The following is a 14,043-nucleotide window of genomic DNA, read 5'->3' as shown; positions in this document are numbered from 1 at the left end:
ATTGCTTTGGAAAGTAGGGGTCGTCAACTACGTAGCCGATCGGGGCACCAGCAGCGGCGTCAGTCTCATAGTCTACCGGAGAGAAGAAGGGGAAGAAACAATGAATACAATGCAAATAGATGCATATCGATGCATGACATGATAAGTAACGGTGCTAGGTGTGCCCTAACGCACTAGGAGGTGATACCGGCAAAGTGGGAAAACAACCGGGAAAGTATCCCTGGTGTTTCGCGTTTTCGGACAAACGAACCAGAGGAGGAAAAGTTGCGTGTTCACTATGCTAGGGATGTGTGGCGGATGAACGGGCTGCGTATTTGGATTTGTCTCGTCGTTCTGAGCAGCTTTCATGTACAAAGTTTTCCATCCGAGCTACAATTTATTTTATATTAATTTTAAAATATTTAAATCATTTTAGGATTTATTTAATTATTTTAAATCAACATTATCCAGATTAGTGTTTGCTGACGTCATCATGACGTCGGCATGACGTCGGCAGTCAACTGTGACCATTGACCGGTCAAACTGACACATGGGGCCCGTTTGTCATAGACTGTTTAATCTAATTAGGGTTTAACTAATCTAACTACTGTTTAATTAATTAACACTAGTTAATTAGGTTAGTTAAACATAATTAGTTAAGTTAATTAATTAATTAATATATTTTAGTATTATTATTTAATCTTTTTTATTAAACGTTCTGGGCATGGGCCCGTTTGGCAGTGGCCCAGAGGCCATAGCTGTTTGGGCCAACGGGCGCCGGGCGCTACGGGCGTGCGGGCGCACAGCGAGGGGCAGGGGTCGCGGTGGCCAACGGGGGTGGCCGCGGTTGGGCGGCACATGGGCGCCAGCGGCGAGCGGGATGGCGGGGCCGTTGGCCACGACGGGCGAGGCAGGAAACGGGGCAAGGCGAGCATGGGCGCGCGTGCGCGAGCGGGACGCCGAAGCGAGCGAGGGAGTGTAGGGATGGCGCGAGGCGGCAGAGGGGTGTTGCAGAGGTGCGGCCGGTCGCGGGCGACGACGGCGAGCGACGACGAGCGAGAGGTGCGGGTGCAATAGGGGGGCGAGCACGCGGGGAGGCCGGAGACAGCGCAACGGCAGTAGTTGGGCGGAGCAAGAGGCGGGTGCGTGCGGGGCACGGGAGCAACGCGGCGAGTGCGTGCGTGGGCGCGTCTAGGGAACGACGGGCGCGGCGAAGGAGGTGGCCGCGGCGGCCATGGGCGACGGCAGGCAGACAGGATCGGGCGGGCACAGCGTTGAGCGCGCAGGCGTGTCGCGCGCGGCGAACGACATCGGGCAGAGAGGAAAAGGAGGAGGAACGGCGTCTCACAGGGCCCTGTAGATGTGCGTACACGGGCTCGGGGAGGAGGACGAGGGCGCGAGGTCCGGCGAGGAGGCGGTCTAGGTGGCGATCCGGCGGGGTGGCTCCGGCGATGGGTCGGCGAGGTGGGCGTCGGGGTCGCCTGGGTCGGGGCTGTAGCGGCGGGCGTCGGCGACGTCGGGGCGGCCCCCTCCCGATCCAGCGGAATCGGGCAGAGGGGGCGAGGGAGAGGGGGGTCAACGCGGTCGTGCCCCGATCCACATGGGACCGAGGGAGGAGACGAGGGAGTGGGAGGGGGAGAGATCGGGGGAGAGTGGGGGAGATGGGGAGTGGACCGATTAGGGTTCCGGTCAGGGTGGGGGGCTAAGGAGAGACCGGCTGGCCTGGTTGGCTCGGTGGCCAGCTGGGCCGAGGCCCAGCGAGGGGGGTTTATTTGCTTTCTTTTCTTTTTTTATTTCCATTTTATTTTTTTATTTATTTTCTTATTTCTGTTTTCTTTTACTTATGTAATAGTTTATAGTTTTTACAAAAAGTGAAAGGCATACCTAAAATAGAGTTACAATTATAATGTGATAACCTGGCTTATTAGGGATGATAGACTACTCATATTAATAAGGAATTCCTTCTTTTCCGGAAGCCCATTCGGACAGAACTCTAAAGTTAAGCGTGCCCAGCTTGGAGTAGTTCCCGGATGGGTGACCGATTGGGAAGTTGCTCCCGAGTGCGCACGAGTGAGGACAAAATGCGCAGAAAAGACTAGTATTGATCTGTGGGGCCAGTCTAGATCCCGCCAGGAGTGACGACCACCGGCGGGTATGTCCGGGGCGTTACAAGTTGGTATCAGAGCTGACCCTCGCGGTTACACGGATGTTTGCGGATAGGTGCGCGGTCATGTTGTTCATGAGGTTTGTGACCCGTCGTGGCACACGGCATGACACATGTACCGGACTGGATGCACAGACGTTTGTGCCAAGTGGGAACGTTCATGTGTCCCAACGAGGACGTCGGTTTCTCTGAGTGGGGATGTATGTGATAGTCTGGCTTATTAGGGATGATAGACTACTCATGTCAATAAGGAATTTCTTCTTTTCCGGAAGCTCATTCGGACAGAACACCAAAGTTAAGCGTGCTCAGCTTGGAGTAGTTTCAGGATGGGTGACCGACCAGGAAGTTGCTCCCGGGTGCGCATGAGTGAGGACAAAGTGCGCAGAAAAGACTAGTATTAATTTGTGGGGCCAGTCTAGATCCTATTAGGAGTGACGACCACCGATGGGTATGTCCAGGGCGTTACATATAACTACTACCACAAAAGGTTTTATCCCCGAACAAAATAGTTTAGTATTGTATAAAATTCAAAATGCATTTGTTTAATTGTTTTACTTATTATTTTAATTACTTAAGTGCATTTAAACCTTTTAGAAAAATATGGTTTCTTCATCATAATTACATATGCAATATTTGATTCACACCGAACATTTTAGTACCACAAAAGGTTTTATCCCCGAACATTGTCTCCTCTCTTCTCTTCTCCAAGGCTCCAACTAGGCACAAATTTAATTTAGCATCTCTTATAACCCGCCTACGTCACTCTAACCGACGAATCAATCCAGCATTCCAGCCGCTTTGCCCTCTATAGCTAGCTTTTTACATGCGCGTATACACAACCATCGTTGCGAGCGTTCGGCGGCCGGTGGATTGAGGGGCCGTTTGTTTGCTTCCTGAAAATGCTGCCTGACTCAGGCAGTAATCTCAAGCGTTGAATTTCTGAAGCCTGAGGTTGAGATTGCCGCCTGAGCAAGAAGCTGCCTGTATGACCTCCATCCAAACAGACCCTGAATCTAGCTTGTACATGCGCGTGGGCGCGGCCGTTCAGCGAGATCGATTATTAGCCATCTCTCCTGTACTTGCATACCTCGATGGAATGTCATGGAAGAATGATAAGATCACGCGAAAGTGACAACACACATATCCTTGAGCTGTACTTGCATACCTCAATAGAATGTTTTAGCTTGTGACATTGTCCTCCATATTAATTGTATAGTTAACTCTTTTTCTTTTAATTTGAACTTGGTTATTATTTTTTCTGAAACGGAGGCAAAAGATTTGCCTCATCGATTAATTAAGAAGACGAGAATTGCCCAGTTAATTAACGAAAAATTGGGTGAAAATCGATACATATAGATCATATGCGGACTACTCGCTAAGAAAGAAACTCCTTGACGGCTGAACCCCTATTTCGAGATTGCACGCAGCTCTGAAGAACTTGGTTATTATGGTATTTACTGTGCTTTGTTCATACCTTTTTTTGACAATGTGACATAAAATTGTTGCTTATGTATTTTATTGTGGCTTAAAATAATATATTTGTAAAATCAGATTGATTGTTAGATTATATAGATAATCATGCATTTTTCATGTACTATTGCTGCCCTAAAAGTTATTTGGCTCCGATAGCAATGCACAAGCAATGACCTTGTTTAGTAAACACGAGCGTGAAGTAGGATTTATCTTCACCATTGGGGCTTGAACCTGGTTAAACCCTCTACCACTTCCCCACTCGCTTAGCCGTAATACCCCATCGAGGGATCTGTCGAAAATACTCTGGCAATGGTTATGCATCAGAAAAATAATGCATCCATTCCGGAGTAAAATTGGTTAAGTTTCACATAATAGTTCTAAATTTCTAATAGGGCCGTCAAGCAGTTAATGGGCAAAATAACACCAATCCTAGTCAAACAAATGAGCCCTCTTGATTATAAACACAAACGTGTAGACAGTTGGAGATGCAAGGCTTGGGATTACAATATATTTGTTATGCACAATTTTTTCGTCACTTCGTCCCTGTATGCCTAAATTATGGCTCCATCTCTCGTAGACCCAAATTTGCTTGATACACGCATACAGAGAAAAACACCTATTTACACCTTAACTCAAGTATTTTTTTGTGTGAATAAACTCAAGTGTTGACATTGAAGGTGAAGGTGAACTGAGGGTCACTCAGATAATTAGATTCTTTTTGGTGCCGTATTTTTCCGAATGTATTTCAGGCCTTTCACTAATGTGTGTTCAGTGGGAGGAGACGCTTCCATTGACTTTAAAAATATCTGTGACGATTTCATTAATTTTAAAATAATGTGTCTGCTTAGTATTTTGAAGGCAATCATAGGGTATATAAACTATAAAGGATGAGGCGATGAGCGTATGCGTGTATGTACTATGTTAAATAAGATGAAGGTTCACCTCAAAATAAAAGATGAAGGTGTGGCGAAGTGGCCATAGGATAAGGCCAACTCCATCGCGCGACTTCAAATGGACGTCCGTTTTGTCCGGATTCTGTCCGTTTGGGTAAGGATTTGGGGTTGTGTCCGGGCGTGTCCTGGGATGCGTGGCCGTGCGCCAAGCGCGCTGCCGCATCCCGGCCGCATCTTGTCTGCGTATTATTTCTTTGCAAATTCTTAACTTTATTTTATCATTCATTTTTGGTACATGAAAAATACATTATCACATTTTCATTAGTAAAGTAAGACCAAAGAAAACAAGAATCACAAGAATACATTTTAGAAGATACCCAACTTCCATAACTGCTCCTTTGAGTTGGGTTAGGGCCTTCTCGATGCACTCATTGTTGATCTGTGGAGGAGGCTCGATCTGGCATCCTCCTTTCTTCTTCAAGCCAGAAGTAGATGTTACTTCCTTAGACCTAGTCTCGTGTCTAGCCTATAATTTAGCAACAAGTGCACTTGTCTCGTTTACAGCCTCTATGCTAGCTAAAAGTGCACGAACATGTACTAAATTTCGCTCTGTCAATATATCAATGTACTCTTCTTCCCAATACCAAAACTTGCATCCATTCTACACAACAAAATTTAAAGTTATCACAACTAGTCAAATCTAGAGCACAAACCGAAGCTAAAAAAAGCGCATACCCCATCGTTTAAGCACTTGATGAACACCCATCCGAGATGTTCCGGCGTTGTAGACACGCGGCACGTGACCATCCTTGAGCAGTGGTCGCACTTAATGAGTGGCAACGGTGCGCCGACGAGTTTTTGGGCAAGCACCGAGTCCGGCCGACCGCCATTCGTGTATCTGTCGGCGGACCACCGACGGTGCAGATCCGAGCGGCTAGAGGAGGAGCCACTGCCTGCATGTGGCCTTGCGGCCCTGCCAGGGCCTTCGGGCGAGGTGCCCGACCAGTCCATGGCGCGGCGCGGCCTCCCACAGCCGGCCGAGTTCAAGACCAACCGGATCCGCCCCAAATCCGGCCGGCGGGTGCGCAAACCAGGTGGCCGTGGTTGGTTAGCTCGGCGGCGCCGAGGGGAAGGGGCTGGGCGAGCTCGCGTCCGAACTGCACGGCTGCAATGGCAGCGGTGGCGGCGGCAGCGAGGGGAAGAGTGGGGAAGAGTGGAGGGGGTGCGGCCGAAGGGAGGGAGGGGATGGATAGAAAAAGGCCCACCCTGTGCCACCAACGGGCGGGCCAGGGGAGGACACACGCAAACAACCCGCGCATCCGCATGGTGTCTGTTTCACCTCAAAAGCGGCGTAAACTTGGGCCACAGATGGGTTGAAGCGGACACAAAACGACAAAAGTCTGTTTGCTTCCACGCACTGAGTCGTCTCGTTTGTCCGTTTTACTCTAAATAGACGGTGTAAGGCCGCGCGGTGGAGTTGGCCTAAGTTCAGCATCGCCTGTGTATTTGCGTCTATTTAAATCGTGGCGCTGCAGTCTGCGTCCGTTTAGATGGCGACAAGGCACAAGGCGACGTGCTCCTCCGCGGAACGGCCAGCTACACGACGCCCGCCGCTGCCTGTGCCGCCCGCCTGCGTCCGTCGCCCCGCTCTCTCATTATTTCTCTTTCCCAACTTCCCTCTGTGCATACATCGCCCGTCTCCCCTCCCTTCTCAGCAACAACGACGCCGCCGCCGCCGCCGCCTCTGCTGCAAGAAAGAACCAGCAGCAGCAAGTCGGCGACACGTTGCAGTCGAGCTAGCCTTGCGAGATCAATAATCTGCTGGCCAGGAGAGGAGAATGGAGGCGGCCCCAACGCCGGCGGCAGCGGAGACGCAGCACCGCCACGGCGGATGCTTGTCTGCCAGGACGTTCATGCCGCCCGGGCCGGTGGCGCGATGCTCCGGTGGCTCCTCTCAGGCAGCCGGATCTCCCGGTAAGATTCATTTCCTTCCTTCACTCATTTGCTTATTTATTTAATTTTGCCTGTTTGCAACGGAAGTGAATCCTCTAACATCAAGAAGAGAAGTCACCTAAGCTACAATTCTCTAACTTTTCTCTTTCACATCCATATGATTAAGGCTAAAATGACTTGAATTAATTTACAAATTACAAATCTATTGTATACGTTTACAAAAAATACATACAAACAAAATTATGATGCAATAAAATTAATTTTAAATTTATTTACATGAACAGTAACCACACACATAACCTGCTACAGTAGATAATTACATTATTTGCTACAGCGTCTCTGACTTTCCTTCTTTGTTTTGCACTAGATTGCACTGTAGCTTAGGTGACTTTCCTCTTTAATGTTAGAGGATCCACTTCCGTTTGCAACGTTTGGTTTGGTTGGTGCCTGCGTCTGCGTGTAGTTTTAGCTGTTCTTTTTTGCATTATAGGAACCTCTTCTGCCATTTCTTGTTGCTCCTGAAACAAGGATTTCGAATATTGCGCTGTGGTTGCTGCTACTGAATCGCTGATGCTAGTTTCTTTCCTCTGTTGTTAGATGTGTATGCTCTTACCTTTCTCTCACTCTGCCAGTTTCTATGGTACCTTGCCCCGTTTACCATTTTCAACGTCTTAATAAGCATTGATGTGTGTTTATGTTTTTGTATGTCACCGTGATGTGCATGCCAATCCATGTCGCCTCAATCTTTATGTTCAGTACGCGCAACAAAAGTCAGCATTGCAGGTCCCTAAAGAAATCGCACTGAAAGTACTGCTACTCGCTTGCGCATTTGGGACAATGTCGTCGCTCAATCATGGTTCTTAACTTCTCATCCTCCCCACTCACGGTGTACTGAGCTTCCAATCTTATGTCTCTGTCATTGCATCGTGAACACCAATGAAGAAATTATTGCACTGTTCTTTTCCCATCCATTGTTCTTGTGATCTCCGTCTTGGCGTTAACAGTTTGTTGACCAAATGTTTTTGCGCGAAATATTTGATTTCTTCCATCAGATCTTACAATGCTACTAGATTTATTAATTACCTACTACTATAAAATTCATTACCTGTTATAGTCTCGTGACAACACCTAGTATTAGTTTTTGTAGGAACTTTAAAGCCGTCAGATTTATTTATATGCTCCTCTCCGCTCTTCCAAATTATGGCCCCTTGTTGCGGCCATTTGGTTCTAAGATTACATATGACTTGACCACATCAAACAATTGTGACTGCACATCCACAACAAATGTTTGTCCATTGCTTGAACAGTATGTCATGCTAACAGTTGCTTGCGCTTTTGGGAAGCTTAGTTTCAGTCAGGTTCATACATAAAGTAATCATGGTGCGCAGCTGATTTGGTAGGAAATCTCAACCTTGATTGCCCTATTCCACAGTTTGTCGATCAATCAGAGAGCGTTTGGTGAGAAATTATAGGGGGTCTTGGTGTTGGGGTGTATCTCAGGACTCAGATTATGAACATGTAGCACAATTTGAGGGGTAGTATAAGTTAGGTAGGCTATAACAATATTTTCCTTGTCTGATCTTATCATAATGGATCCATTAGCTTATAAGAAACACAAGCTAGTATTTAAGATTCCCCGCAAAAAAGATACTCCCACTTTAGTGATTTAAAAGGCCTAATATTACTTTACAGAGGTAGCAGTATTTAAGATAGCATAGACCACAAAGGTTCGTCAGCGTGTCTTTAGCCTTGATAGCTAACCTTTGTTTTTGTGTTGCTGCAGCATGCACATGACAATTACAAAGTATGTTATTAGTCATTTTGCATTGGTTATTATGAAAATTATTTCTAAGTACTCCCTCCGTCCCAACATAAGTGTCGTGGTTTTGAACTAAAACCACGACACTTATTTGGGGACGAAGGGAGTGTTATAAAAATTCTTTATTTCGATAGTTTGATGTTCAGTGTTTATTAATGGAATGTGCCTGTTCTTGTGCAGATGAGGCGTCATGTGGATCACCAAGATGGATAGGGAAAAGTCTCTCTTGTGTATGCATCAAAAGGAAAGGGGCATATGAGCGAATATGCATGAACCTTACACCGGTGCAGGTTTGTTTTATCAAAACGTTGCCCAGATTTTGTTAACAGTTTTTTGCTTTTGGGGTAAAGAAATCCACTGATCATTGAATTTACCAGTATTTAAGATAGCAAATACCACAACATGTTCATCAACGTGTCTTTAGCCTTAATAGCTAACCTTTTGTTTTTGTGTCTTTAGCCTCTCCCCATGTGCAACGAGTTTTAGGTAGTCTAGTCTGTGACCTTCCATGCACAATCACTCTGCAGGATAGACATGACAATTTAAGTGGCCAAGTCATAGTTCTGTTCATAAGATTTTATCTTCGAATGTGTCAACTTGAATGGCCCAATTCAGAGAACTATTTAGCTGTATAAGACACAAACTAGCTAACTGTTTTTGGCCGGCCATTTACAGGAACAGAGGCTTCAGAGGTTGAGGCACCGCATGAAGGTTTATTTTGATCACTCAAGGCGAGATCATCAGGTAACTATATCTAGTACTAAATGTAGAAGTCTTGACTATTTTAATCCACACTTCTAATTTTTGAGACCATCCTAACTGATATATTTATAATACTAGCTAATTGCACATGTGTTGCAACGGTGACATACATATTCTAGTGGTTCAGCATCAATCTTGTTTGACATATATCTTACACCCACCATATTCTAGATTTTTGTAAGATTTAATTTGATTTAAGTATGAGCAAGACAAGGCAAGGAAAGTTTTGATTTAGTTGAGGTTTTGGTAAGATTTGGTTTGATTTGATTGAGTTAATGCATGATGTGGTTTTGAGAAAGTACCAACTTGGTTTAGATTATTCCAAGTTACTCCATTTATGCTTTTATTTTGTGCGGCACTGGTTAAGATTACTAAAACAATCAACAGGAAACCGAAAAGGAAGGGGATTATGGAGGAAAAAACTGAGGGAGAAGGTGAGGCGAACCTACCAACTCCCCTTTATCAGTACCGGTGGGTCTATTCTACGACCATCCTTGTAGCAACCAACTTAAGAGCATCTCTGGCATATCCCCAAAAGTTATATTTGGTGGAAAATTCCTGATTTCAGGGATTAAGCCCTATCTAACAGATCCCTCAAAATATAACTTTCCATCCCTTAAAATGCAACCATCCATCCTATTTTTACTCTGGAGATGCAGTTTAGGCGGCCACCCGACCTTCCCCTCGGCGCCGACCCGCCTCTGACCGTCGTCGACCCTCAGACGACGGAGCCGTTCCGTGCCACCATCTCGCAGCCCCGCTACCCTCTCCCGCACCTTCTCCAAACTCGTCGGTGCTGGAATCGGTATTTTTGTCTCTGACAACGCCGCCGTCGTGTAACTCTGCCCGATCGCCACGAGGTTTGTTTTCGACCGGAATCGGACCGTCTGACCTTGGAGATGGCGTAGAAAGGTCAAGCGCAAGCCCTACACCGACGATGGCGCCGGAACCACTAAGTAGACTGCCGTCGCTGCCCCTACATCCTAGACGAAGTTCGTCGCCTCCACGCCCAGGAACCGCCTCTACGGCCTGCTAGGCAGTGTCGCTGGTGTCCTCCATCGCCTTTCGGACCTAGCTCGAGCTACGTCGTCAGGCGCCGCCTCTCCGACCCCGTCCAGCCGCAAGGTGTTTGTCAAATTGCCTTTATGTTTTTTCACTTATTTCCTATTTTTCATCGAAGAAAGGTCTCAAATGGATCATTAAGTTCTCCAATGTGTAAATCAAGATGTTGTGGGAGATGATCTTCGAAGATTCATCGTCGCAGGAGGAAGAAGAAGATGGTGAATTTGAGTTGGCGACTTCTGTGGTTGCTATGGAGGAAGATTTTAGGAGACCGAGGCATGGTTCAGTTTGGTAGAAGGTTGTTTCTTCGAGATAGGATCATGGGTCATGATGGTCTAATGAGGGATTACTTTATGTAATACAGTATATCCCCCTTAATGTTTTGGCGCCGATTCCGGACACATTGGGATTTCTTCAACACCATTGTAAAAGCCATGGACAAACATGATAATTGGTTTCACCTGAGAAGGAATGCAGCGGGAACATCAAGTGCAAGTTTTGTTGAAGGTTATAGCAGACATGCGAGTCCTTGCTTATGGATATCTGACCGGTGCCATCAATGACTGTTCGCATTAGGGAAGTTCTCATCCTTGAGTGTGTGAGACGATTCTATGCAGTTGTGATCGAGATCTATAGACCGGAGTACTTGAGGGCTTCCACTAATGAAGCTACCGAGAGGCTCATGGCAGAAAATGAAGAGAGAGGTTGGCCAGGGATCTTGGAAGTTGGATCCATTGACTTTATGAATTGGACATGGAAAATTTGTCATGTGGCATGGCAAGATCAGTACAGAGGGCATTGCCATGATCCAACCATCATTCTTAAGGCAGTTGCATCCCATGATCAGTGGATATGGTACGCATACTTTGGGATGCCTGCCTCTCACAATGATCTCAATGTCCTCCAGCAATCTCCTCTTTTTTCAAGGCTTGTTGCTAGTGACAATTCACCTTGCAACTATGTTGTCAATGGTCATGAGTACAACATGAGATACTACCTTGCCGATGATATCTATCCTCCGTGGGCCACATTTGTGATGACAGTCCACCGTCCTAAAGAACACAAAAATCTGCAACATGCCAAGAATCTACGAGAAAGGATGTTGAGATAGCTTTGGGTGTGCTTCAAACACGCTTTACAATTGTCCGTGGCCCTAGTGAGTATTGGAAGCCTCGGATCCTATGGCAGATCATGATAACATGTGTTGTTATCTTGCACAACACTATCATCAAGGATAAGAGAGAGGACCCACAGGGTTTTCAATATCTCTACAATGGTGTCCAAGTGGAGCTAGAACATACCGAAATAGGATCGAAGCATTCATACAAGCATACCGAAGGATTGATAACCGAGAAGTTCACAACCAACTTCAAAAAGATCTTATGGAGCACCATTGGTGACTTCATACCACTTGCTATTTGTGCTTTCATCATGTTTATTTGGGTTCTTAGTTTATTTGGACTGTATATTGTGTTTGAATTTGAATGCTTAAGTTTGAGAACATTTAATTTGATATGTATTTGGATTGTGTGTACTTGAATAATCAAGTTTTCAATTAATATGTTGTGATAGGTTTGAAAATGGTTGGATGAATTGGCAAAAGATATTTTTAAGGGATTAAGTTTTAGCTGATCTGCTAGATGAAGACAACTTTTTGGTGATACTCTTTCAGCAGTATGGTGTGCCCATCAACTACAAGGCATCTGTGGCGACTTAAAAAATCTCAAGATCTATCGGCTGAGTCTCTCGGAGGTGTTCATTGGGGTAGGGTGTGCGTGTGTGTGTTCATAGGGGTGATTGTGCATGTGCGTGTGATCATCTGCATTTGTACTGTGTTTCCCAAAAAAAACTAATTATATGCATGCATATTTGATTAATGGTTGGAAGGGAACGTTACACCAATTAGTAGTCCGAAATGCACCAAAAGATTACATTTTATACATATCACTAGGAAATTTCCCAATTATTTGAGTCCATGATACATAAAATTTCCACTAGGAAACGGTGGCTGTAAGTCACTGTAAATTTGTGGCATTTACCATAAGATACTACAAATTAGATAACTGGATAGCTATATTATCTCCCAAATTCTTTTTTAAGTATTATCTCCCTAATTTTGATGGATATCAATTTATGATAATAGGAAGCCTTGAGAGCTCTTTGGTATGCAACATACCCTGATCAAGAACTTGAAGGTTTGGTCTCTGAACAGTGGAAGGACATGGGCTGGCAAGGAAGAGATCCATCAACTGACTTCAGGTAGACAGAGCTAGTCCAAACTAAAACTTGCCAGACTAACTTTAAGAATATTCAGCTCTGCTATGAAATTAAGCAGCATTGCACCACTTGTTACAGAGGCGCAGGATTCATATCTCTAGAGAATCTTCTATTCTTTGCAAAGACATTCTCTGTAAGCAATGTATCACAATTGCCTTTTTTCATTGCCTACTCTTATGATGAATATTGACCACCCTCCACTGTACAGGCATCATTTCAGAGGCTACTACAGAAACAAAGCGGCAATCAAGCCACTTGGGAGTACCCGTTTGCAGTTGCTGGTGTAAATATCACATTCATGATCATGCAGATGTTGGATCTCCAGTCCAGTAAGCTCGCACAGAAACATGCAAATTATTCAGTTTGTAAACTGTAATTTTACTAATTTATGGCAGTGAAATCAATTGCAGCTAAACCGAGAACGTTCGTCAAAGCTGTTTTTGTCCAAATGCTTTCAGGTAGGACCAGTGCAGTATACATATACCTTTTGTACCGTTCGTTCGTTCAAATCGTTCTCAACAAATTCTCATTGATTCCTTTTTGTGCCAGAGGATGAATGGGCATTTGATCTGCTCTACTGTGTTGCTTTCCTTGTGATGGACAAGCAGTGGGTAGAGAAGAACGCTTCTTACATGGACTTCAATGTACGTCTCATCCTCTCTACCCGCAAATCTTCAGATTGCGTGTTTGATAGATCTTATGACTGATGTAATTACCAGGAGATACTGAAGTCAACTCGAGCGCAGCTGCAGAAGGAGCTTCTGCTGGAGGATGTGATGAGGATTGAAGATATGCCATCATACAGACTGCTTTGCTAGCGGCCATATCTGTTGGAAACGATGACCGAGCTCATGATGCGTGTGCATAGACCCCTTTCTTTCCTTGTTCAGAGGATATAAAGAGACACGTTTTGTAAGCGACTAATGTCGGTTTAACAGAGGCAATGCATAATGCGTAAGCATCCCTTCTGAGCTCGAGCTCAAATGAGCTCAGATGAACAATATCGTGATGCGGATGACATATGTAAGTTTCATGCAATTTTATGAAAAGTTGACATGAAGATGATAAGGAGCATTTTGTCGCCATGGCGAAAAGAAAGGGGTGCCATGGCAAGGAATCCGAAAATAAAGCCACGATAACATATCGGTTCCGGTAACTCGATTGAGATGCCGGTGCAAAAGAAGAAGTGACGGGAGCGTGTCATGCGATGAAAAGGTGGGGTGCTCCCGATAACTGGGTTCCCACGTGTCGATGGCTCGGAAACGGGTAACGCGTAAGCGATACATCGTGCGCGGCGAGCAACAGATACATGCAATCATCCCATACACACACATCACATGCATACGGTCCACGGGTGGTCGCCTCGGCGTTATACCTTTGCAGCGTGCATTTTCGTGGCGGTTCGAGTCGGTGCGAAGTAGAGGAAGTAGACGTTCTCGGAACGGTCGTAGGGGAAGTAGTGGTACTATTGGTCCTCAGTGACGGTAGTGGAAGTAGTGGTCCACGAGTCGAAGAGGAAGTAGTCGTTCATGTTCGGGAAGCGGTAGAGGTACGGGTCTTCGACAACGGTCGTCGTACACGCTCCAATGTCGTCGGTAGAGGTTCTCGCGACCTTGGCGACGGTAGTGGTACATGTTTTTTCGTGGATGTTCGAGTCATCG

At 45.7% G+C, this 14,043-nt stretch overlaps 1 protein-coding gene across 3 annotated transcripts; it reads left to right on the top strand.

Annotated features, from left to right (window-relative positions):
- The first annotated feature begins 6,074 nt into the window (after nucleotides 1–6,074).
- Nucleotides 6,075–13,350, top strand: LOC119334209 (ELMO domain-containing protein A-like). 3 transcript variants are annotated; one of them, XM_037606814.1, is made up of 9 exons: nucleotides 6,075–6,483; nucleotides 8,462–8,571; nucleotides 8,957–9,025; nucleotides 12,249–12,364; nucleotides 12,461–12,515; nucleotides 12,591–12,711; nucleotides 12,793–12,840; nucleotides 12,932–13,026; nucleotides 13,102–13,350. In XM_037606814.1, the coding sequence occupies exons 1-9, from the start codon at nucleotides 6,348–6,350 to the stop codon at nucleotides 13,198–13,200; spliced, it is 849 nt and encodes a 282-aa protein (XP_037462711.1). In that variant the 5' UTR covers nucleotides 6,075–6,347; the 3' UTR covers nucleotides 13,201–13,350. The 3 variants fall into 3 exon arrangements, with proteins under 3 accessions (XP_037462711.1, XP_037462712.1, XP_037462710.1); XM_037606815.1 differs by having other exon boundaries at nucleotides 12,778–12,840; nucleotides 13,129–13,350; XM_037606813.1 differs by having other exon boundaries at nucleotides 12,778–12,840.
- The last annotated feature ends 693 nt before the right edge of the window (nucleotides 13,351–14,043 follow it).

Source organism: Triticum dicoccoides, chromosome 7A (genome assembly GCF_002162155.2).
Source record: "Triticum dicoccoides isolate Atlit2015 ecotype Zavitan chromosome 7A, WEW_v2.0, whole genome shotgun sequence".
NCBI lineage: Eukaryota > Viridiplantae > Streptophyta > Magnoliopsida > Poales > Poaceae > Triticum > Triticum dicoccoides.
This window is presented reverse-complemented; position numbering and strand designations above follow the sequence as displayed.

Bases quoted from the DNA above. Each gene is read 5' to 3' on its own strand.
- LOC119334209 (XM_037606813.1), top strand. From the start codon at position 6,348: ATGGAGGCGGCCCCAACGCCGGCGGCAGCGGAGACGCAGCACCGCCAC. The intron at 12,365-12,460 runs GTAGACAGAGCT...CACTTGTTACAG, and splicing joins GATCCATCAACTGACTTCAG to AGGCGCAGGATTCATATCTC. The intron at 12,516-12,590 runs GTAAGCAATGTA...TCCACTGTACAG, and splicing joins TCTTTGCAAAGACATTCTCT to GCATCATTTCAGAGGCTACT.